The sequence below is a fragment of the Coenobita brevimanus genome, chromosome 16 (genome assembly GCF_032717465.1).
Source record: "Coenobita brevimanus isolate Jiangsu-jjx chromosome 16, ASM3271746v2, whole genome shotgun sequence".
Classification (NCBI taxonomy): Eukaryota; Metazoa; Arthropoda; class Malacostraca; order Decapoda; family Coenobitidae; genus Coenobita; species Coenobita brevimanus.
The window spans coordinates 15,748,656-15,773,972 of record NC_136969.1 but is presented as its reverse complement, the minus strand read 5'-3'; the positions used below and the strand labels follow the sequence as shown (position 1 = coordinate 15,773,972).

General features: G+C 41.7%; 1 protein-coding gene across 1 annotated transcript in view; it reads left to right on the top strand.

Annotated features, from left to right (window-relative positions):
• The window catches only part of LOC145390979 (uncharacterized), a 175,965-nt gene that overhangs the window by 39,028 nt on the left and 111,620 nt on the right, over nt 1–25,317 (top strand). The window contains exons 2-3 of the mRNA XM_080265713.1: nt 11,595–11,682; nt 13,015–13,287. Of these exons, the coding sequence (XP_080121839.1) occupies nt 11,595–11,682; nt 13,015–13,287 (361 nt within the window). The remainder of the gene's footprint in view (nt 1–11,594; nt 11,683–13,014; nt 13,288–25,317) is intronic.

Here is a 25,317-nt window from a genome sequence, read left to right as displayed (position 1 = left end):
TCTTTGCCAGAAACTCTACCATAGACGATACCAGCCAGAATGTCCCAGTACTGGAACTTGATTCTCCCGAAATTGACCCACTTAAAATACAGACAAGATACGTAAAATCCATCCTAGACAATTTACATAGCAACAAAGCTCCAGGCCCAGATGGAATTCCGCCAATTGTTTTGAAAAAGTGTTCTCCTGAACTTGCCTCTGTCCTAGCTAAATTATTCACACTATGCATACGTATAGTTGCGAGCAGATGACTTGAGGCTACCTAGTCCACCAACATGCTGGTGTTTCATCTGGTAACAGTGGTAGCTATGAACTTGACCAAGATTCAGTCGGCTGTTTGGGCGAAACAGACCCAGAGATAAATTATCAAATTGCAGTTCTAACGTCTCCAATCAATATTATGCAAGGTATATTTATGACCATAGTATTACAGCACAGGCATCTAAATAGTGGTGTGTTCATTTATGTGAGACACGCGGGTATCCTGAGTGTGCAGCTCCATCACCACATCGGTTTGTGACGTAGGCACCACGTGACGCCACGTATGGGGAGAGGCATGAAGATGGAACCAATTGGCCTGTTCATGATGATAAATATTTATAGAGTGTAATCGTTCGACTTTACCACTCGAATATTAAACAAACATTGGTTGCGCATGTCAAAACAAACTTATTATAACCGTTAATCTCATATACGTTTAATACCGCAGCCAACCGCCTGCCCCCTCCCCCCTCATCCTCCCATCTGACGTCCCACCTCGTCCCTCCCTTCCTCACCCACCACCCTCCTTATAACTCCCACACACCCCTCACCCTGTTCCGCCTACTGTGGTGTGAACCTTAACTCTCCCACCTGCTTTGGATTTAGACTTCGACGAAAGTGAGGTTCACGGTGAGGGATGACTGGGATGACGGCATTTTTGGATAATAATGCTAGGTTGCGGGGAAGCTGATAACCGTACAGTATATCTCTTGAAAACTGGTAAAGGTTGTTTGGTTCACGGTAACAGTCGAACCAAATAAATCACTATCGATACCCGTGTGTCATACATGAATGAGCGCACCCCTATTTGGATGCCTATGTTGAATACCATGGTTATAAATATAACTACCATGTGTATGACATATAATACGTTTACTTGCATGATATTGATTGGAGACCAGTTAGAACCGCACATTGACAAATTATCAATGGGTTTGTTTTGTCTGAACAGCCAACTGAATCTCGGTCAAGTTCATAGCTACCACTGTTACCAGATAAAACACCAACATGCTGGTGGACTAGGTGGCCTTGAGTCAACTGCTCGCAACTGTACATCTTTATTCCCAAATTCATGGAAAGAAGCCAATATCCACCCAGTTCCGAAGAAAGGAAGTTAGTCTGACCCCTCCAATTACAGACCAATAGCTGTCACATCTCTTGGTAAGGTATTTGAAACTTTAATTAATAAGAACATTGTTAAACATCTTGAATCCAACAACTTAATTAGTGATAGACAATATGGTTTTCCCCACGAAAGATCCACCATTGACATACTCAATCTCTTAACTCATACCATCCATCAATCAATTGATCTTTTTGGAGAAACTCATGCAGTAGCTCTTGATATCTCTAAAGCTTTCGACAGAGTATGGCACCGTTCCCTGCTGTCCAAACTCCCTTGCTATGGACTAACGTCTTTTGTTCCTTTGATTTCTTCATCTCTTAGTGAGAGGAAAATAAGAGTAAAAGTAGATGATGCATATTCCATTTTCCACTCATTTAACGCCGGCGTGCCGCAGGGATCAGTTCTGGCGCCAACCCTATTTCTGGTTCATATTAATGATCTCTTATCTGTCACCCACAATCCCATTCACTCATATGAAGATGACCCAACACTACATAGTTCATTCACACTCAGACATCCATTTACAAAGTCTAATATTTCTACCTCTCAACTCAGTACAGCCATCTCCATAAATCAAGATCTATCTACAATCAGTGAATGGGGACAAAACAACCTTGTCTCATTTAATGCTAAAAAAACTAAATATATACAGTTGACTAAAAGACAGATATTGCCAGATTCGTACATTACCTTCAGTGCTACTGTACTAATTTTCCCATCTCCAAAAGTATTGAAATTCTTGGCGTCTCACTTAACAGTGCCCTCAGCTGGACCTCTCATGTCAGATCACTTGCTAAAACCGCCTCAAAGAAACTTGGATTATTGTTCAGAGTCCGTAACTTCTTCGCCGATGAGCAATTGGCTACGGTATAATTTATAAGAGTCATGTGCACTCTCAGCTTGAATATTGCTCACCCTTGTGGAATGGTTGTGGAGAGGTTGCATTAAGACAACTAGACAAAATTCAGAACAAAGTTCTTAGAATAATTAACAACCCTGCCATTACATATAAACTACCTTCCCTGCAAGTAAGAAGGAATGTTGCCTCCCTTGCATTATTTTACAGATATTTTTTTGGCAAATGCTCAGACCAAATTGCATCTATGGTGCCACCTCTCCATACCTTCCCTCGTGGTACACGGGCATCTTGTAGCGCTCATGACTCGAATGTCATTCCGCCATATTGCAGAACTTCTGCCTATCAGAATTCTTTCATTCCCCGAACTGCATCCCTCTGGAACTCGCATCCCCAGAGTTGTTTCTCTCAAAATTTCAACCCACAACTGATCAAGTCTAACTGTTACAGATATTTTATGAACAGAGGACACCAGTAGTCTGGTGTATGGATTATTTTTTTTTTTATACTCATTTGTTTTTCCTTCCTCGGTTCTATTATTTATAAAAATAAAAAAAATAATGCCACCATCCTAGCGAACATGAAACGTTATATGGAAAGACGATTCTCACCGCACTGTGACATCTTTGATGCGGTGTTATCTATCAGTCTTATCATCCTGCGTTGTCGGCGATTTATTCGTGAACGCACGTCACTTATAAATTACTGCGGAGCAGCAGACGTCCCCTTCACCCTTTCCACCATCCTGGGTGATGGGAACTTCGTTATGGCTGATAAATTGATGGCTTTCTTGAGAGAGACCGGACTGATCAGAGTGATGTGACTTTTTACTGTATGGGTATGGTTTTTATCGACAGCAAATATGTATATATTGTACTCTTAATTAGGGTTGACAATTGACATATTTGAAATAGTTCCTCCTACCTACTGATCTATTTCTAATATTGATGTCCCCTATATTAAACCTGGTTCCTCGCCTAACAGTCACCAGCTGATGAGTGCAAGTGTGCAATGTAGAAAGGTTTTGGGCACCTGCAGTCGATGGTGGTCGGTTGGGCGAGGTCCTTCACTTTTTGTACTTATTATGTAAATATATCATCTTGTTTAGGTTATTCTAATTAGGGCGACAGCTGATGCATATGGAAATGTGTCTGACTCGTCTGGTTCTCTTTCATATATTGATGTCCCCTATATTAGGTTGTGCCTCGACTGACAGTCAGCAGGTGATGAGTGCAGATATGTAATGTAGAAAGGCATTATATATCTGCAGTCGATGGTGTTCTCTTTGTCGAGGCTCTTTTACATTTAGTGTAGGTCTAGCTATTTCTTTCTTAGGATTTAGTGTAGGTTAGCGATTTGTCTGTTAGGTGATTAGTTTTAGGGTCTTTAGATTAGGTATTTTTGTTTATGAAAAATGTAAAGTCAAAAAATATAAAACACAACAAAATAATAAAAATAAAAATACAAAAAAGCAAATAAAATATATATATATATATATATATATATATATATATATATATATGTACGTGTGCATGAAAGTGTGTCTCTCTCTCTCTCTCTCTCTATATATATATATATAGAGAGAGAGAGATAGATGGATAGATAGATAGATAGATATAGATAGATAGATAGATAGATAGATAGATATAACTGGCCTGAATGACCAGGGGCTTTGGCCCCAATGGTCGACAGGCCGGAAAATAAAAACCCAAAACAAAGAAAAAAAAATTCGAGTTGTGTTTTTGATGCATGGTTGCGGTGAGCAAGGACGTGTTTTCTGAGCTCTCCTCTTGCTGTAGGGCTGCCTCATCGGCATTAGTTATTGTTTTTTTCGCCACTATGGCTTTTTTTTTTTTAAAGTTAGGCTAGCTGGTACTCCTTTTCCTCCCCTCCGTGTTTAAAGATACAATAGGTATTTGTGTCTTTTTCTGAGTTTACTTTTGCTTACTCGCCCACGGAGAGTCCCCCCTACTGATCGCCCTGGGGCGTGAATCGACACGGTCGGGCCTCCCTAGAGTGGTTTGAGAGGGCAACCTCATACGTATGTGTTCTGTCCTGGGTTATTTGTCCCTCGCTTGCTTTCGTTCCTCCTTCCCACTTCCTCCGTTAGGGGGAAGTGGCCTGAATGGCATACGACCTTTCCGCCTCCCCCCCCAGAGGGGGGGAGGTGGTCCTAACCGACCCCCCACTGGTACACGGACTGATAGCCCCCAGACAGAAAGGCCCCAGATTCGTTTGCCTCGAGACATTAATGTAAATAATGTGGAATTTGTGATCGTCCATGCTCTAGGTTCCACTCTCTTGAGCAGCCTCAGTCCCTTCATGATTAAGAAGGTTATTTATTTTTAAGAGTAGAACAAGCGGGATTTAGAAAGGGTCGAGGTTGTAATGATCAAATTTTTATTGTAAGGCATCTAATGCAACAAGCTAATGAGATGAAAATGCCACTTAGTATGTGTTTTGTGGATTTTGAAAAGGCGTTTGATAGTGTTTCACGTGGAGCTATGTTGAAAATTATGAGATTCTATGATATACCAGAAAAGTTTGAAAATATTATTAGAAGCCTGCATGAAGGTACTTTTTGTAAGGTAATGGTGGGTGGTTCTTTGAGTGATCCATTTCAAGTTAGGTCAGGAGTGATTCAAGGAGGAGTTCTTTCGCCATTGTTGTTTGTTTTCGTTATGGATTATGTTATGAAGGGGGTTGTGGGGGGGCGGGGGCGGGAGTTGGCTGGAGGGAGGGTGGGAAGCTGGTGGATTTGGACTATGCTGGTGGTATTGTGCTGGTTTGCGGAGGTGTTTGCGAGGTGCAGAGGGTGCTTGGTTGTCTGGTGGAGGAAGGAGAATAAGTGGATTGGTAATAAATTGTGGAAAGACTGAAATTATTAATATGAACGTGGACAACCAAATCGATTGTGTAATTGGGAATAATGTGGTAAAGAATGTAGAAAACTTTAAATATCTGGGAACGATTGAATCATCTAATGGATCATTAAACAATGAAATTGAGGAGAGGATTAGACAGGCTTGGCGAGCCGTTGGAATGTTGAAATCTGTTTGGAATAATAATATGCTTTCGGTATATACTAAAGAGAAAATTTACAAGTCCATGGTTATACCAATTTTAATTTACGGGCATGAGTCATGGTACAGTACAATTGCAACAGATCAAAAAGTATTAGGATTTGAGAATAAAATACTGAGAAGGATTCTTGGGGTAAAGTGGCAAGACAGAGTTACAAATGCAAGAGTAAGGGATATTACGAGAGTGGAACCAGTTAATGAATATGTGAGACTGTCTCGCTGGAAGTAGCTGGGTCACATATACAGAAAAGAAGGTAGTGTAATACAAGATGTGCCAGAGTGGACTGCTAGAGGAAGAAGAGGTAGAGGCAGGCCGAGGGAAACCTGGTTGAGGACAATGAAAAGAGAAGCAGGAGAGGAGTGTTGGTGCGACCTGAAGGAGAGGGCAAGAGACAAATATTGGCGGAGAGAGTTCATTGAGCCCCTATGCATCCCGTGGGGTGCCACAGGAAGTGATTGATTGATTGATTAATTGATTGATTGATTTATGGCTGTGCTTGGGAGGTGGAACAAGTTAAAAAACTTACAAATGGAGAAATTCTTGTCAAAACCTGTAATTCCTCCCAGGTAAAGGACTTGCTGAAGCTGTGCAAGTTTCATTGCTATGATGTCGAAGCCAAGATCCCAACTTCCATGAATTCCTGCAAGGGGGGTTTCACTTGCAGGGATCACATGGTGATGAGTGAGGAAACGATCATAACGGAACTTGCTTAGCAATATGTCATTGATGCCCGGTTTACAACTAGATTTTCAGAAAGTATGAGGACGAAGACGTCCACTATTGTTTTGACTTTTGGCAAAGTTTCACTCCCGGCACATGTCAAAGTTGTTAATGTAAGACCATATATCCCCAACCTACTCCGTTGTTTGAAGTGTCAACTATATGGGCACGTTGCTAAGACTTGTCGGCCTTCACAGTCAGTGTGTGACGAATGTGCAACACAGGGTCACGATGCTGAGCAGTGCACATCAGAGACTATCTGTTGCTGTCACTGTAAGGGTGCTCACTCCACTTCCTCTAGGGATTGTCCCAGGTGGAAGGACGAGAAAGAGATCTGCACAGTGAAGGCAACTAAGGGTATCTCGTACTGCGAAGCAAGGAAAAAGGTGAAGGAGTTGCACGCATCTCCTATGCCGAATAGGTCCTATGCTTCGGCGGTGATGTCTCATCCCGTGATGTTTGGTGAAAATTTGTCCTCAACTTTTCGAGATATATATATTGGAAACACACACACACACACACACACACACACACACACACAGACGATGGCAAAAGGATTATCACTCAGCTTTGCTAAAGGAGTGTGATAAGTATATTCAGTGGCATGATATCTTTGAAATAACTGAGATAGTTTGGGTATGTGGAAAAAATGAACAAGGTTCAGTGGGTGTGGAGGATTGAGGATATCAATGTTGCAAGCAGACTGACAAAAGGAAGATGTACGAATTATTAGGTAAATCCTGAAATACTCATAGATGCCTCAGGAAGAAGGGACTAACTAAAGATGATGCAAATGATCAAGTTGCCAGAAGAGCAGCTGCCTAGTGATCAAGGACAACACATGCAAACGCAACCAAATTTTTATCTCCCGCCTTTACAAGGCGGAGTAATAATGTTTTTGCCCACCTCTGTGTGTGTGTGTGTGTGTGTGTGTGTGTGTGTGTGTGTGTGTGTGTGTGTGTGTGTGTGTTCCCATTATATCTCATGAACAGCTTGAGCTATCAACATGAAACCTTCAGCATATCAATATATAGCCAAAATCTTGGCCGAGTTCGAAAATGGGCACTCGAGATCAAGGTCAAGGTCACCAAAATTGCTGCCAAAGGTCAACTAGTTTTTATCACTTGCCTCTAGCACCATTATATCTCATGAACGGCTTGTACTATCAACAGGAAACCCTCTGAGTATTAAGATATGACCAAATCTTGGACTTGGCCAACAGCATATTCTGGCGGGCGATTTATATTCGGCTTTCAAATGCTTTTCTTTCATTAGATATGCAAAAGCAATTCCTTTTTACACTATACATTACAAAACAAAAAGTTTAATACCACATACAACTGTCGCGTTATTCAACCGTACTACTCTGTACGTTCATTAAATGTATTTATTATGCTAGTTATTTGTTAATTACCAGACACACACACACAAACAAACACACACACACACACACACACACACACACACACACACACACACACACACACACACACACACTCACACACACACTCACACACACACACACACACACACACACACACACACACACACACACACACACACACACACTCACACACACACACATTCAATGGTGGAAATAAATGATGAAAGAAAAACGCTAAATTTTTCGGGAGATATACCTGGAAGAGGACAAAATATACCAAGGATTGAGGAAAGAAGCACAGGCCACCTTTCCAGCAGAATACAGGAGGTAGGAGGCAGACATAAGGAGGGAAAGAGATAGGGAGGAAAAGGAAGGCATATGATTGGTTCCTATCGACTGCACTGGGCTCAGTAAGCCAAACAATTTTTTACCGTCACAGTCTCCCTTTAGAATTTCACACCCAAAAATCTAATTTACCTTTAGGTACAAATATGTACTTATGGGTGTAGTTACCTCAGTAGTGAATGGGTGAAATAGAAGATGTGAAGATGAAGTAGGGAGATGGGTAAGTCGTCAAGAACGTTAAATCTTTTCTGGTATAAATTTTTGCTACCTGTAAGGGTAGATCTCATGACCTCGCTATCTTCCCTGTGTTTACTCAGCGGTCAGTTTCTCTGCTTCTGAGCAGATAACGCTCGATGTTTTCCTAGATTCCCAGAACTACCCAGAGACCTTTTGTCCTTGACCATAAGTGGGTGTGACATATAGTGTGGGAGGGGCAAAATGAGAGTATTTGCCCAGTAGAAGTCTAAAAACGATTTCTTGATGGATTGCTATTGGCTATGTGTGACATATGTTAACTCACTATTGGTAGCAGGTGCCTCCAATGTTTGCAGAAGGCTGGAGATTACACTTAAAGATATCCTAGTGGCTAGTTAGCCGGGAGAGGCAGAGTAAGGCAACTTTATAAGCTCGAGGACACAGCGAGAGAGCCACTTTTTTGTCACTTTTTCTCATATTTTGTTACACATTTTTGTTACATATTTTGTTACACTTTTCCAAATATTTTCACACATTACTGAACATTTCCCATTTTTGGTTCATTTCTCCATATAACACTAGCGTGTGGATTATATCTGGATTATATCATCGACGAATTCTCCTACAGTCGTTCTATTTTATGAAGACAGTTTGGGTGGGGCGATCTGGGACCTCACACTGTTATCTCTGTTGTCACATCGCCGCCAACACACGTGTAATTATTTGTGCTCACCTCTCTGTCTCTCACTCTCCTATTCTAGTAAGTACTTATAAATGAATTTTAAACACTCTGTATAGATGTAATTCAATAAAAAAGCTATAGTATAGGATAAATCTCATAAGACTTGTCAGAGTTGCTTTTGCGACGTTGTCAGGTGGTGACACAAGGGACAGCCTTCCGTGAGCGGGTCATACTCGGTCAGTCTCCCGCCATGGAAGCTATTAAAAAAAAAAAAAAAAAAACGCACCTATAGACTTTTACCTCAGGGGTGGTGTGGGAAAAAAAAAAGTCAAAAACAAGAGAAATAATAAAGAAAATAAAATTAGTAGTAGTTAATATAAATATGAGAGAGAGAGCACTTGTATGGCGATGATGTGGCAACAGAGCTAACAGAGTGAGGTCCCAGAGCGCCCCACCCAAACTGCCTTCATAAAATAGAACGACTATAGCTCCTCAAGCTCTGTGACTACTAAGCCTCCACTGATTGTAATCTGGTTAGGTAAGAAATAACTCATTTTATATTTGTATTCTGAGGCCTATGTGAATTCCCCTTTGTAAAACGAATTCAGGTTTCTTCTTTGTTGTGTATGTTGTAGCATAAAGTACAGGTAAGTTAGTTTTCTTGTGAGCTTCACCTTACCTTTTTTGATGATTAATTAATGATTAAGAGTGCACTTTAATATATACCCCCCAAACAATTTGACGACCTCATCGCCAGGATAGCTCTGACATACTATTGGCAACCTTGGTCACATCCACAGTGCCTGCTTTTACATGCTTAACTATAATCAGTAATCATGACCCAATTGAGTGATTGTGATGTAAAAACATCTTGAGATTTTAAGCCTTCCCCAACTAGAGAAAAAACACAAAACACGAATTCATATTGCTTGCCCAGGCCTTAAAGTTGAGATTTTCTGCCTCAATCACTAAGACTAAGTTACTTGATCTAATACTGGACACCGTGTTTGAGCAAAGTGAGTCCTCCGTAGTTAGTTCTGAGCCATTTGATACTGCACAAGATGTTGACCCTGAGGCTTTGGCGTCGGAGGTACCTGGCCCCAGTTATTTTTCTGCTCATATTACTGGTGACAATGTGCAACTTGAGCTAGCCAGAATTAAGCTGAGAGAACTAGAAGTACAAAACAAAATGACAGAACTAGAATCGCATGCTAAAATGAGTGAACTAGAATCGCATGTTAAAATGTAAGAACTAGAATTACAAGTTCAAATCAGACAAAAGGAAATGGATAATGAAATCAGACTGAAGCACTCGGATAGTTCACCTCTAGCTAGAAGTTCATCTGCCAGGGAATCTCTTGATATTGCTAGGAACATAAAGCTAGTACCTCCCTTCAAAAGATGTCACTATGTATTTCCATATGTTTGAAAAGATGGCAGGTCATTTTTCTTGGCCAAAAGACTCTTGGACAGTACTGCTGCAGAGTGTTTTGAAAGGAAAGGCTCAAGAGGCTTATATTTCTTTATCAGTTGATCAAAGTGCTAACTATGATTGTTTAATAGATGCCATTCTCAAAACATATGAACTCGTGCCAGAGGGCATATAGGCTTAAACTTAGATCTACCTTTAAACAGAAAGATCAGACTCATGTGGAGTATGCTAGAGTATTCACAGACTTATCTGATCAATGGTTACATTAAAAAAAAGTTGACGATTTCTCTAAATTAAGAGAATTAATGATCTTGGAGAACGTCACAGGTAACATAGATAGGGATGTTGCTACACACCTAGTAGAGAAAAACTTAGATATCCTAGCTGAGGCTGCTGCTGTAGCAGATAATTATACCATACTATATTCCATAAGCACTAAAGTAAGCCTCAGTCATTTGTTAAGGGTAGGAGAGAGAACCAACCAGTTTCTGTGAACCCTTCTTCTGGCAAAGGCAAGTTAATGTCAACTGACAATACTGGGAACACTGCAGCCCCAGAGCATGTTAGTTCCACAAAAGTAGGTGAGGACAGTGTTACCAGAGGGTCAGGATAAAGTGTCAGATTTTGCCAGTATTGCCATAAAACGGGACACTTAGAGGATTGGTGCTGGAAAAAACGTGGGAAAAGTACCAATGTGAAACCTATTACTTTGGTAAACTCTTGGGGATCTTTTGACATCAACAGAGAGCAGCACCCACAGATATTGTTAGCAGTAGTCAGATCCCCTCCCCCCCCAGCAGGTGCATATTGTTGATAAGGCCAGAGTGGAGCAGTCAGTCGTTGACAGACTCCTGTAGAGTCATTGTTAGACACTAGTAAGACTGGAACATTTCAGCCATCAGGATCAAGCGAAAGTGGTTATAAGACTCCATCAGGGTGTCCTTCCCCAAGCAGTACACAAAGTGACTCCTCCCCAGATCATTTTGTTTGCTAATTTCATATCGAAGGGGTTAGTTTCACTTAATGGAAAAGGTGGTAAGGAAGTCACTCTACTTAGAGACAGAGTTTCACAGTCACTAATGTTGAAGGGATCTGTTGATGTAGCTGACCCTAATGAATGTGTCTTGTTGCAGGGTATAGCTGAGTTTGTATCTGTTCCCCTAGTTGAGGTGAAGCTCCAGTCAGTTACTGGTTCAGTGTGTGTAAGTGTTTTTGACCAGCTACATGTACAAGAGGTCACTTTCCTTTTGGGTAATGACTTGGCGAAAGGACAAGTGAGTGCTGTTCCCTGTGTGTCAAAAACTGCCCAGAATAAGGATAGGACTAAAGAGCTAGAAGTTGTATGTCCTAAATTGTTTCCCACATGTGCTGTAACTAGAGCTATGTTGGCGAAGGCCAGCCATGAGAATGTTGACAGTATTGGCACGGGCAATGCCGACGATGATATTGTGCTTGGGGATACCTTTTTCGCCCAGTTAAAATGACTCAGAGGTTGATGATTCTCCCCAGATTGATGTAAGTGCAAGGTTAGCTGATATGCAAAGATCCGATCTGGAGATTGCCACCTTAACTGACTCAGCTGTTAGGGAAGATGAATGTGAGTCTGAATTGACAGAATGTTATTATATGGGGCCAAACAAAGTGTTAATGCGAAGATGGAGACCTTCTATGTTGCTCTTGATAACTAGTAGGATACTGTATATCACGTGGTGGTTCCAAGACCCTATAGCAAAAAATTATGTTCATTGCTCATGACTCTTCTTTAGCAGGTCACTTAGGGGTGAGGAAAACTCTCTCCCGCATCTGGAAGCATTTTTACTGGCCTGGAATCCGTCGAGATGTCTCCCAGTTCTGCAGGTCATGTCACACCTGTCAGCTAGTCGGTAAGAGCAATAAGCCCATCCGTGCGGCTCCTTTGATTCCTCTACCTGTTTTTGATGCCCCATTCACTAGAGTCCTTGTGGACATTGTTGGCCCTTTACCTAAAACCTCCTCAGGCTACCAGTACATCCTCACAATGTTAGACATGGCCACTAGATATCCCAAAGCCATTCCCTTGTGAAATATTTCAGCTAAATTGGTTGTAAATTAGATGCTGACCTTCTTTGCCCGTTTTGGTCTCCCTAAGGAAGTTCAGTCTGATCAAGGCAGTAATTTTAATTCCAGACTGCTCAGACAAACCCTTAGGGAGTTGGGAATATCCCAGATCACTTTCTTTGCATATCATCCTCAGAATCATGGTGCATTAGAGAGGTATCACCAAGCTTTGAAGAGTATGCTTAAAAAGTTGTGTGTTGATGAAAAGGAATGGGACAAATATTTGCCTTTCCTACTTTTTGCAACCAGAGAGGCACCAAGTGGGTCGTTGGGTTACTCTTCATTTCAGTTAATCTTTGACCATGAAGTGAGAGGTCCTCTTAAACTCCTCAAAGAACAATGGGTCAAGGATGATGACAAACTTAACTTGCTAGAGTACATGTCAAAATTTAAAGAAAGACTGGCCTATAGTAAGGAAGTAGCCAGGGTGCACTTGGAGACATCTAAGAAGATGAAGAGGTGGTATGACCACTCCAAGGAAGTTGGGAACAGAGTTCTTCACCCAGGCGATCAAGTTCTTGTCTTGCTTCCCATTCATGGTCAGCCTCTGTAGGCAAGCTTTGCAGACCCTTATGTAGTAGAGAAGAGGGTAGGTGAAGTAAATTATGTCATCTTAACCCCAGACCGGAGGAAAGAACAAAAACTGTGCCATGTAAATATGTTAAAGGAGTACCACAGGCGAGATGTGGACCCCCTAGTGCTGCATGTATGGTGTCGGCTGTTGGGTTAGTGGAGGACGGGGGCTGCCCTTTGTCTGTGGACCAGACAACTAGATGGAGAGAAAACCAGGATGCTTGGGGTACATTAACTGACAAACTCTCCCATTTGACAGCAGAGTGGTGTGTCGAAATTGTTGCCCTTCTCAGGAAGTTCTCTGATGTCTACTGGGACACCTCAGGACAGACAGAAGTGGCACAGCACGACGTGGATGTTGGAGGCACCAGTCCCATAAAGCAGTCACCCTACCGGTCTAGTCCTCAGAAGCAGACCATTATCCAAGAGGAATTGAATTACATGCTGCAGCAGGGGTTAAATGAGACATGCCAAAGCGAGTGGTGCTCCCCAGTCATAGTTGTTCCAAAACCCAATGGGTCACATCGCTTTTGTATTATTTATTGTAAAGTCAACTCCCTTACCAAGACTGACACCTACCCACCTTCTAGAGTAGATGATTGTGTGGATGCAACAGACAGTGCAAAGTTTATTACAAATTTAGATTTGATGAAGGGATAATGGCAAGTCCCACTTACATAAAGGGCCCAAGAAATTTCCTGTTTTGTGGTTGGTGGCAATACTTATAAATGTATGGTCATGCCCTGTGATATGAAGAATGCTCCTGCCACCTTCCAGAGGGTGATGTATGATCTCACCAAGGACATGAAAGGTTGTGTTCCTTACAGTGATGATGTAGTTATTTTTAGTGACACCTGGGAACAACACTTGAGCCAACTAGATGCCTTACTGCAGAGACTGTCCTCTGCTAATTTAGTGCTTAATTTAACTATATGTGAATTTGTAAGGGCTCGAGAGCAGTACCTAGGTTATGTGGTCAGATTAGGCCAAGTGAGTCCACTTTATGTTAAAGTACAGGCCATACTCAATTCCCCCCAACCCAAAAATAAGAGAGTTGCGGCAATTCTTGGGTATGGTAGGGTACTACAGACGTTTTGTCCTGAAATTCTCTGATCTTGTAGCCCTGCTAACTGATTTATTGAGAAAAGGAGTTAAGTATGAGTGGAAGTCAGAATGTAAGGATCTCTATTCTAAACACAAAGCCATCCTGTCATGTCACCCAGTGCTTCAAGCTCCAAATTCTGATAAACCCTTTAAATTAGTTGGTGACGCCAGTGGCCTAGGGGCCAGCGCAGCTTTGCTTCAGGCTAATGATCAAGGTTTTGAGATGCCTGTGCGTTATTTTAGAAAAATTTCAATGAGGCCCAGAGAAATTATTCAACTATTGAGAAAGAACTCCTTGCACTCATACTTGCCCTTCAACACTTCTATGTTGGTTCAGGGTCAGGTGATATGGTAGTGTACAGTCGTAAGAAAAACTATCGTTACCCTTCAGAGCTATGGACTATGACACAACGACGAAGTGTTGTGGAATGACGGGACAGGAAAGTTGTACCTCAAACCCGTCAATGTCGGTTATGTGAGACAGATATTAGAATTTCTGCTAGAGGTAATAAAAACTAATTAGATCATTTGCCCTCTCTGCATAGAGACAATACGCTTTATTATCCGGCACTGAATTCATTAAATAAAAATGACAGAATGGTGTGAAGTCGGCAACACACATGAAGACGTGCAATGAGTATGTGCACCCATGCCAGACGTATGATAGTAATTCAGCCGATACAAGCCAAGTTAGTAAATTTCAGTGTAATAATGATATGTATTCCTTTCCACATGTAATAAATGTTGAGTGGAAGGAAAATAATTATACATGTTCAGTCTCATTACTTTCATATTTTGTATACCCACCCCCTGCATCCAAAACAGCCTCTAGACATCTGAAGCATCCACATGAAGCATTTAACCACCCATCTAAAGCAAACACACGAACTCGTGCACCCCTGCTAGACTATCATAAAAAAAAAAAAAAAAAAAAGTCGATGCCTATAGATTTAATACCCTCCAAAATAATTTATTTGTTGTGTTCCATAGATAATAAGTGGTGAATAGTAGGAAAATAATAAACCTGCCGAGTTTCATTATTAATCCCCGGCGGGGCTCTCAGGGTAACGCAAACACGGCCTATATAATTATTTCCCCGCCATATGGTTCATTCTTGCTCATTATTCCAACTCTTATAATGGGATTGTGATATGGCAACACTAGATAGGGGAGGGGTGAACAGCAAGTACCCGCCCACATAGCCCTGCTAGCATTGAACATTCCTGGGGTAACGATAGCTCACTTTTTCTTATGACTTTACACCGATTACTGATCACCACCATCTGAAATTTTTGTCCCAATTTAGGGACAAAAATCTTAGATTGGCCCACTGGGCCCCATTTCTGCAGGAATATGCCTTGGAGGTCCGACATGTAAAAGGTGTTACTAATATTTTAGCAGATAACCTGTCCAGAACTTAAAAATGGACAGTATCCAGAATTTTCCCCTTGGTAAATTTCTTCCCTCAGGAAGGGAGGTGTCACTAGCATAGTTACCCCAGTAGAGAATGCGTGAAATAGAAGATGTGAAGATGAAGTAGGGGGATAGATGAGCCGTGAAGAATGTTCAATCTTTTCTGTTAACAGTTTTTGCTGCCTGCAAGGGTAGATACCATGACCTCACACTCTTCCCTCTGTTAACTCAGCAGTCAGTTTTTCTGCTTCTGGGCAGATAACGCTCAATGTTTTCACAGAACTACGCAGAGATCTTTTGTCCTTGACCACAAGTGGGTGTCACATATAGGGTGGAAGGGGCAAAATGAGAGTATTTTCCCAATAGAAGTCTAAAAATGTTTTCTTGATGGCTCGCTATTGGCTATGTGTGACATGTGTTAACTCACTATTGGTAGCAGGTGGCTCCATTGCTTATGTATGGCTGGAGATTATAGCTTAGCGGCTAGTTAGCCAGTAGAGGCGGAGTAAGGCTATTTTATAAGCTCGAGGACCTAGCGAGAGAGTCACTTTCTTGTCACTTTTTGTCACATTTCCACATATTTTCACACATTACTAAACACGTTACTTTGAATACAAAACACACTGTTTGTGCACCATTTCCCATATTTGGTTCATTTCTCCATATAACACTAGCGTGTGGATTATATCATCGACGAGTTCTCCTAGTTCCTCAAGCTCTGTGAGTACGTAGCCTCCACTGGTTGTAATCTGGTTAGGTAAGAAATAACTCTTTTTATATTTGTATTCTGAGGCCTACGTGAATTCCATTTGTAAAACGAATCCTGGTTTCTTCTTTCGTGTGTGTATGTTGTAAAGTAAGTTAGTTCTCTTGTGAGCTTTACCTTCCTCCTTTTGGTGATTAAGGGTTAAGAGTGCACCGAAATATATATCCCCATAACATAGGAAAAAGTGAAAAAGTATCACGATGCATAGAAACTAATTCATGGAAATTTCGTTGGAAAGGAGGAATAGAAATCATATTTATTTCTGTTAACTTGGAAAAAAACAAGTCAAGTTATCATAAGGTACAGTCTGGGACCTTTGAATTCGATACAGTAGATGTGACAACAGTATAGTGATTCATTTGCGTAGTTACCTGAGAGCTCCATTAATATGTATGAAACTGACCTCGTGATTGATGGTCAGTGGTAGCTTTCACGATGTAGAATATTTTTCACCTCTCATTCAACACTCCTAGTGTTACTTTTATTGTTGCTGTTGTTCATGCCCAACCACTATCATGCCTGGCCTAGCAGTCTCATGGAAAGCAGGTAAGCAATTGCCCCTACAGGATCGTACCATAGGTACCCTACACCGTTGATGATGAGTCTGTGACTAAATGCGGCATGTGTTGTGCAGTGCTCCATTATGTGGGTTATTTGTATGTTGCGTGGGCCTCTTACACAAGGGAAGCACGTGTCATTTAAGAGTCTACTCAGTCCCAACCTGAATTGCTGTAATTTTACTTAATGTAAGACATTAATTTGAATGAAATTCTGAAATAACATCCACCAATGCTAAAACATAATTAACCCTTAGTTCCCAGAGTTGCTGTGCAGGAAATTTTGCTGGAAGGGTGCTAGGCGTACCGCCCTCCGCCTGTCGGCTCATAGTAGCGAAGCTCATAGGTCCCTACCCGGGGGTTTCCTTCTTTATTAAATTTTGAAAACGCCCAGTTCCGTCCTATGCTGGGGACACGGAACGCAAAGAGGTTAAAGAAACTGATTGATTTGTCAGTGTTTAGCCTCTTAGTTCCCAGAGTTGCTGTGCAAGAAATTTTGCTGGAAGAGTGCCAGGCACATCGCCCTCCGCCTGTCGGCTCATGGTCGTGAAGCTCATGGGTCCCTACCCGGGGGTTCCCTTCTTTATTAAAGTTTGAAAACGCCCAGTTCCGTCCCATATTGGGGACACGGGGCACAAAGAGGTTAAGTACCATTACTGTGTTATCTTGAACTTTGAGGGTAACCTGTATATGAACATAAAAACGGTGATTTGGCATGGCTGATTTCTTTGCGCAACAGTAGGATACGTATACATACTAACGAAAAAAAAGAAGGATCAAATTATGTTTCATTTTTTTTTTTTTTTTTAAATCTTTGCACACCAGTTAAATCTGTACAGCTTGTAGGATAGTTCACTACATCATTTTGTAAGGCACCCAACCACCAGAGAAAACAACTTATTGTTTGAGAGAGCGATGTGAACGAGTACACCAAATTTAGTTACAGTTTGGACCTCCAACATATGTACCTGAGTGAAAGATATATCGCATCAACAAGGAATGGAGGCAGGGGTCGGAAGGAAAACTCTGTAGTACAGTAGTGAACTTTTTTGGATATCTCAACCAATTTTGAAGTGACAAGAAAAATACACCAATTTGGAAAGTGCATAAAAATCCTCAATTATTTCCATTTCATAGACAACCCGTAATTCCCAACAGTTTTTCCGTAAATCAAGGAAAAGATTTTTTATGAGGCAGATTAGCGTTACAGCCGGCTGTGCAAGAAGTAACGGTCTAAGGTTGCAGGAGTAGCGCAGCAGTATTTTCCGACGATTGCTGAGAGTAACCAGGTTCTGCCTTTTCGAAACAAACAATACCTTCTATTTGGCTTTTTTTGGGGTGGGGGAATTTTTGACTGAATCCGAGTCAAACTAATACAATACCCTGATCGATGAAAGAAACCCCGATTTTCTTATTTTTTATTCAAATCGGAGCTCATCGAGTATTTTGGTGAACATAATTTTTGTGAGTGAGTAAAGAGCAAAGCCATTAGTAACCTGCCAGGTCCCAAGCCCTAGACCTAAAATTAATACAAGAGAAATATTGGTTTTAGAAAGTGTGAGGGAATCTTTTTGGTGTAAACTAATACGTTCTTTTTAGAATTTCCAGGTCAGAAAATCAGAGAAAGATGATGAGCCACATGAGACAACCTTCAGCACTGCTTGACTTGCTCGCTCGCTCACAAGAACACATTCCACACTTTCAGTGTGGACACTTATTACATGTTACTGTGTTTGAGAAACATTAGAGAGTTTCGTTAATAACATTAAGATAGGACAAGTATTTAGTACAAGTGATTATCTTAGAATATGATAGGTGGGGGCACTTAGTGTAGTGGTATCCTATTTTAGGGTAGCTCTACACTGAGTGGCAAGCCATATGATTTCCTGTAAACCAGGACAGCATTTACAACCCTGGGTGGTAATCTTATAACCAACCAACATGTGTTCCCTACGTGACAGCAAGTGGGTTGGCGGAAGGTTAGTGCCTCTTCCCGGAAAACAACTAATTGAAAGTACGAACAAGAAGCCTCAGACCAGGACTGACCAAAAGATGACGACTAAGGACAGAACAAAGGACATGATACGGATGGCGACATGGAATGTAAGGGGTGCAAATGATGAGGTGAGAGAGAGAGAGATTGTCCAGGTGCTTGAGGGTGCGAAATGTATGTGGATTACTCGTAACTGAAACTAAATGGCGAGGTGAGAGTGTGAGACAATGGGAGTATGGATGGGGTATATGTGCGGGAGTAGGTGAGAATGAAAGGGCAAAAGAAGGAGTGTGTATTGTTGTGAGTAACAGATAAGATATAAGAGATTATGGATCAGTTGGCTCAAGGATTGTGCGGGTGAGATTGAAAGCTGGACTACAAATGTGGGCGATTGTGTGCGTATATGCATCAACGCAAGATCGTGAAAGAAGAGTGAAAGAAGAGTTCTGGACAAATGTGGAAGTGTGCATGGAAAAGTTTGAAGGGAATGAGAGAGTGTTTTTAGATCGGTAATATGAATGGTAAAGTAGGGAATGTGAAGGTGGATGGAGTAGTTGGTGAGTGGGGTGTGCATGCTGAGATAGATGAGAATGGTAATGCTTTAGTAGACATTTGTGCCGGGAGGGAGTTGGTGATAGCCCATACCCTCTTCAGGCACAAAATGATCCACAGGTATACAAGGCGAGTGATGAGATGGGTGGGAGGTGGACTGAATGAAAGGAAAGCAATGATTGATTATGTGTGTGTGGATGAAAGGGTGCGAAGGTGTGTAACGGATGCAAGAGCACATAGAGGTTGGGGGAGTGGACTTTGCAGAATCAAGGTCCAAGTAAAATGGAGAAATGGAAGAAGGAAAGGACGGGAGGAAAGAGTAGACTCAAGGCGAGAGGAAAGGTTACAAGAGGATGAGAAAAAGGCAGAATATAAGAGAGAAGTGGAGGAGCGATTGGGTAAATATGGCTTGGAGCAGATGGATGACATGGAAGGTGTGTGCAAGATATTTAAAGAAGAAATATGTGCAGCATGTGAGGTTGTATGTGGAGTGAAGAGAAGACGAAAGGGGGTGCAAGGAACAGCATGATGGAATGAAGAGGTGTGACAGGCGGTGGAAAGAAGAAAGCATATAATGAATGGATGAGAAATAGCGGCGTGGAAGAAACTGAGAGATGGAAGAGAGAGTTATATGTAGAGAGGAAGAGAGAGGTGAAAAGGTTAGTAAGAGAAAGTAAGAAGAGAGTGGATGAGGAATGGTTGATATTGTATGTAGTGTACATAAATTTTATAAAAAAATAACAAAATATGGGGCTATATAATATCATTATATGGGAGTAGACTGTAGCACCAGTCGAGCACGGCAGTACTCCAAAGGTGGATGGAAAGCTGATGACAGGGAGAGCTGGAGCTCCCGTTTCATCAGCCCTCGGGACTAGGTCCCGACCATACCCCTTTGCTGAACTTTTTCAGTGTCTCAGTAACACAGAGAGTAGGCCAGCATGCTCTCCAATAGTTTCTCTATCAACACAAAACTACATGCACAGTACACACCACACTTCCTTTTCGAAAAAATAAAAAAATAAAATTGTGGCAGCAAAGCACGTGGCCTCGGGGTCCACAGGGGGGGAGGACCATAAATGTTCCCCCCTCCCTCCCCCTTCCCGGTGAGGACTCGAGCTGCCTGGAACCACTGTCTGACTCTCTTCTTCTTCATTTCTGCAACATTCGCTGCTTTTCCTCTAACTTTCGCTCTGTTGAGCACCACCTCTCCTTCTCTAAACCTCACCTTCTTTTTTTAACTGAGACTCAGCTGTCTGAGGCAACTGACAGCAGACCCATTTCTGTATTCTCCTACTTTCTCTATACTCATTTCAAAGTCAAAGGTGGCTGTTGTGGATATATATATATATATATACAAAGACTTATCTTGCTCTCGTGTTCCTCAACTCGATTCGTCTGAATTCTCTACACTCTGGCTTCGGCTTTCCTGTCATTCTCTGACTAAATATATCTGTGCTGTTTACTTATCTCCTAATTCTACTGACTATCAAAAATTCTTTGACAATCTTACTCCTACGATGAAACACATTCTATCCATTTCTTCTTTCTGTGAAATTTCCATTCTAGATTTCAACTTTCACCACCACCTTTGGTTTCTCCTCTTTCTACACCTTTTCTATCGTTACTGACCTAGAGCAGCTTGTACAGCACCCTACACGTATCCCTGACTGCCTTGGAGAGAGCTGCAACATACTTGACCTCTTCCTTACAACTAATCCTTCTGTTTACACTGTTAATCTTTTCTCTATGTTGGGCTCCTCCGATCACAAGCTTATCACCTTAACCTGTCCTATTGCTCCGGTACAGCCTGTGGACCCTCTAAAGAAATGTCGTCTGTGACACTTTGGAGCTGGAGATTGGGAGGCCCTCAGGCAGTACTTCTTTGATTTTCTCTGGAATGATTATTGTTTCCATGGCTGGGAGCCATCTGAGTGTGCCTTGTACATTACGGAGGTTATTCTCTCGGGCTTGGAAGCATATATTCGTTTCTGATATCTTTTGACTAATGCAAGAAAGCCTTGGTTTAATCACGCTTGTTCTAATGTTGTTCTCAAGAAGGAGAGGGCCTATAAAAGGTACCGGAGCCAACTCACCCCTGAATCACATCTTTTATATGTTTCTGCCCGAAATCGTGTTAAGTCTGTTCTTCGCTCTGCTAAATATAATTTCATCTGTCCTAAATGTTCTCAACTCTCCAACTCGAATTCTTCCCGCTCCTTCTGGCACCTTGCCAAAAACCTTTCTAACAACTTTACCTCATCATCCTTCCCTCCTCTTTCCTGCTCTGATGGCTCTGTAACTATTTCTTCTACTGACAAAGCAGCTCTCTTCGTCCAGACTTTCTCCTCCAATTCCACCTTAGACGATTCCGGTGCTGTTCCTCCATCATGTCCCCCCTCTGACTTCTTGGCTAACATTAAAATTTCTTCAGCTGATGTATTTTCTGCCATCACAGGCCTCAGTACCAATAAGGCATATGGGCCTGATGGAGTCCCTCCTGTTGTTCTCAAGAACTGTGCTTCTGTGCTTACACCCTGCCTTGGCAAACTCTTTCACCTTTGTCTATCAACTTGTACTTTTCCTTCTTGCTGGAGGTTTGCTCTCATTCAGCCAGTCCCAAAGAAGGGTGACCATTCCCAACCGTCTGACTATCGTCCAGTTGCTTTAACATCCTGTATCTCAAAAGTTTTCGAATTGGTTCTTGAGAGAAAAATTTTAAAGCGTCTTTCCAATCACAACCTTCTTTCTGATCGTTAGCATGGGTTCCATCAGGGACGCTCTACTGGCGATCTTCTCACATACCTTTCAGACTCCTGGTCATCCTCCTTTCGGGACTTTGGCGAAAGCTTTGCTATTGCATTTCACATCTCAAAGGCTTTCGATCGAGTCTGGCATACATCTTTAATTTCCAAACTGCTCTCTTACAGTTTCTATCCTTCTATCTGTGCCTTCATCTCTAGCTTCCGTTCTGGTCGTTCTATAGCCGCTGTTGTAGTCGGCCATCGTTCTTCTCGTCGATCTATCAACAATGGTGTTCCTCAGGGCTCTGTCCTATCACCAGCTCTCTTCCTTTTATTCATCAATGACCTCTAAGCTGTCCATCTAACCCTATCCACTAGTACGCTGATGACTCCACCCTTCACCTTTCCATTCAGTTCCCCCAATGTCCATCTCAGTAGTTACTTCAACAAACAAGGGATGAGGCTATGGCATTCCTAATGTCTGACTTGGCTCGTATCTCTGACTGGAGTAAAAATAATTTGGTTGTTTTTAATGCATCGAAGACTCAGTTTTTACACGTATCAACCCGACAAAATCTTCCACAGGCATACCCAATAACGTTTAATAACATTCAGCTTAATCCTGCATCATCGTTGAACATGCTTGGGGTTTCATTTCCTCGTAACTTATCCTGGAAAGATCATATTACATCTCTTGTAAAATATGCTTCCAAGAGATTAGGTGTGCTAAGCCGACTCCATTCCTTCTTTACCCCCGCACAATTGTTGACTCTATACAGGGGTTTTATCTGCGCCTATGTGGAATACAACTCTCATGTGTGGGGAGGCTTCCCACATACAGCTCTTCTCAATAGGGTGGAGTCAAAGGCTTTTCGTCTCAACTCTCCTTCTCTTACTGACTCCCTTCAACCTCTGTCTCATTGTCGCATTGTTGCATCTTTATCTCTTTTCTATTTTTGCTTCAATGGTCACTGCACCTCTGAACTGTCTGCATGCATTTCTCCACCTCTACAACAGGCACGTAGCACCCGTCTAACAGCAAACTTTCATCCCTTTTTTGTCCAGCTCTCTAATGCAAGAGTTCACCGTTACTCGCAGTCCTTCATTTATGCAACAGGTCAACTCTGGAACTGTTTCCCTCTGTCTGTATTTCCTGCTAGCTATGATCTCCAGTCTTTCAAACGTAGTGTGTCCAGACATCTCGAAATGATCGGATGTTGAAATTGGCTCTCTATTGTATTTTGTTTTTCTCTTGGAAGGAACAATAATTACAGGCCCGCGGCCTTTGGTTCCTTCTTCCTCGCAAAAAAAAAAAAATCAATAATATCTGTGCAATATAAATTGAGCCTTAAAAGAGTCCCAAGGATTAGCCAGGAATTATGCAACCTCAGACAACACCGAAGAAGCGTAGATAAACGAAGAAAAACAAACTATAGTAAATCAATACATACAAAAATACAGTAAAATCGCATAACAAACAAGCGAAAATAAATGTAACTGTTAATACAAATGCAAGAATACAGCATAAACTCCTTCTATACGTGAAACAAAGGGCAAGTTATTGTTCTTCAAGAGCCAGTGGCAGGGCACATCATCACTGTCATCGGCCGCAGCATGACCGGATTAGCAATGTCAGGACTGCAGTTACTACAGTATTACTGCAATTACTACATTTGTGTAACGACAAACGATTGCATTACTGTAATTACGTTACAGTTGCTACGGTTATGTAACTACAAACGATATGTAACAATTACAATACAACACAGTTATGTGCAATAAAAATACAATTATATAACAATACAATTATGTAAGAATTCATACAATGTTACTACAGTTCTATATTACAGTTAGTATTACTACAATATTACAACTATGTTACTACAGTTATGTTACAGCTGCTACAATTATGTAACTACAAACGATATATAACAATTGCAATACAATACAATTATGTACAATAAAAATACAATTATGTAACAATACAATTATGTAACATTTCATACAATGTTCCTACAACTCTGTATTACCAGATTCATCATACAAGTTAGGTGAAATGTTAGGCATTACTACAGGGATAACTCCGTGTGTAATGTAATGACTTAGCAGTATTACCATTGCACACTTATATGCGTATATCTGTTATACATACATATTTTACAATATGTTATACAATATTCTATAATCAATTTAACCTGTGGCGGGGGGGACACAACCTGGCCGCACTATGGGGTGGTACTACTACTCTGCGGCCAGGTTGTGTTAGGAAGAATACTGCCACCGTATTCCCTGCGTGTCGTAAAAGGCGACTAAAGGGGGCGGGGTGAGGGGACTAGGGACCCCCTCCTCTGTTTTTTAGTTCCTAAAAAGAGACAGGCCAGAGAAAGGGATGAGGGATGGAGTTATCCCCGTACCCTGAAGATTGGGTCTATGAATGTGCGTGGATGTAGTACAACTGAGGCTAAAAGGGAGGAGATTGGGAGAATGTTTGTGAGAAGAAAGTTGGATGTGTTAGCTTTAAGTGAAACCAAGATGAAAGGGAAGGGGGAATCTATGTTTGGAAGTGTGAATGGAAGATTGTCAGGTGTTGATAGAGGAAGGACAAGAGAAGGTGTGGCCTTGTTAGTGAGTCCGGAAGTACAGCAGTGTGTGATTGAATGGAAGGAGGTGTCATCGAGACTGATGTGGGTGAAAGCGAAATTTGAACGTGAGTTGTGGGTGTTTGTGAGTGCAAATGGGCCTGGTAGTGAAAGGGATGAAGAAGAGAGGGAGTCTTTCTGGAATGATGTTGATGAGTGTCTGCAGAGTTTTGGAGCGAATGTGAATGTGGTAATGATGGGAGATCTGAATGCTAGAGTGGGAAATGTAGCAGTTGAAGGCGTAGTTGGTATGCATGGTGTGCCTGGAAGAAATGAAAATGGGGAACGAATGATAGCGATGTGTGTTGAGAGAGAGATGGTGATTGGGAATAAGCTGTTTGAGAAGAAAGATATTTATAAGTATACATGGGTGAGACAGGAGGGTGGAAGGGTTGTTGATAGAGCCTTGATGGACTATGTGGTTGTGTCTAGGAAAGTAATAGGAAGATTGTTGGATGCGAGAGTTCTGAGAGGGGAGGGTGGAGGTATGTCTGACCACTACGTGGTGGAGGGAAAGTTAAGAGTAGGTAGGAGATGGGTGAGAGCTAGGAGGGTTAGGTGTGGCAGGGAGGTTTTGAAAGTGAGTGAGTTGGATAAAAGAGAGAAAAAGATAGAGTATCAGGAGAAATTGAAAGATGAGTGGAACGCAGTGAAAGATCGGGAAAATGGCAGTGTGGAGGAGGAATGGCAGTTGTTTAAGAGTGCTGTGGTGGGGCATGCAGAAGAGGTGTGTGGTGTGAGACGTGTGGGTGGTGGTGTAAGAAAAGGAAGTTAATGGTGGTGCAAGGAAGTAA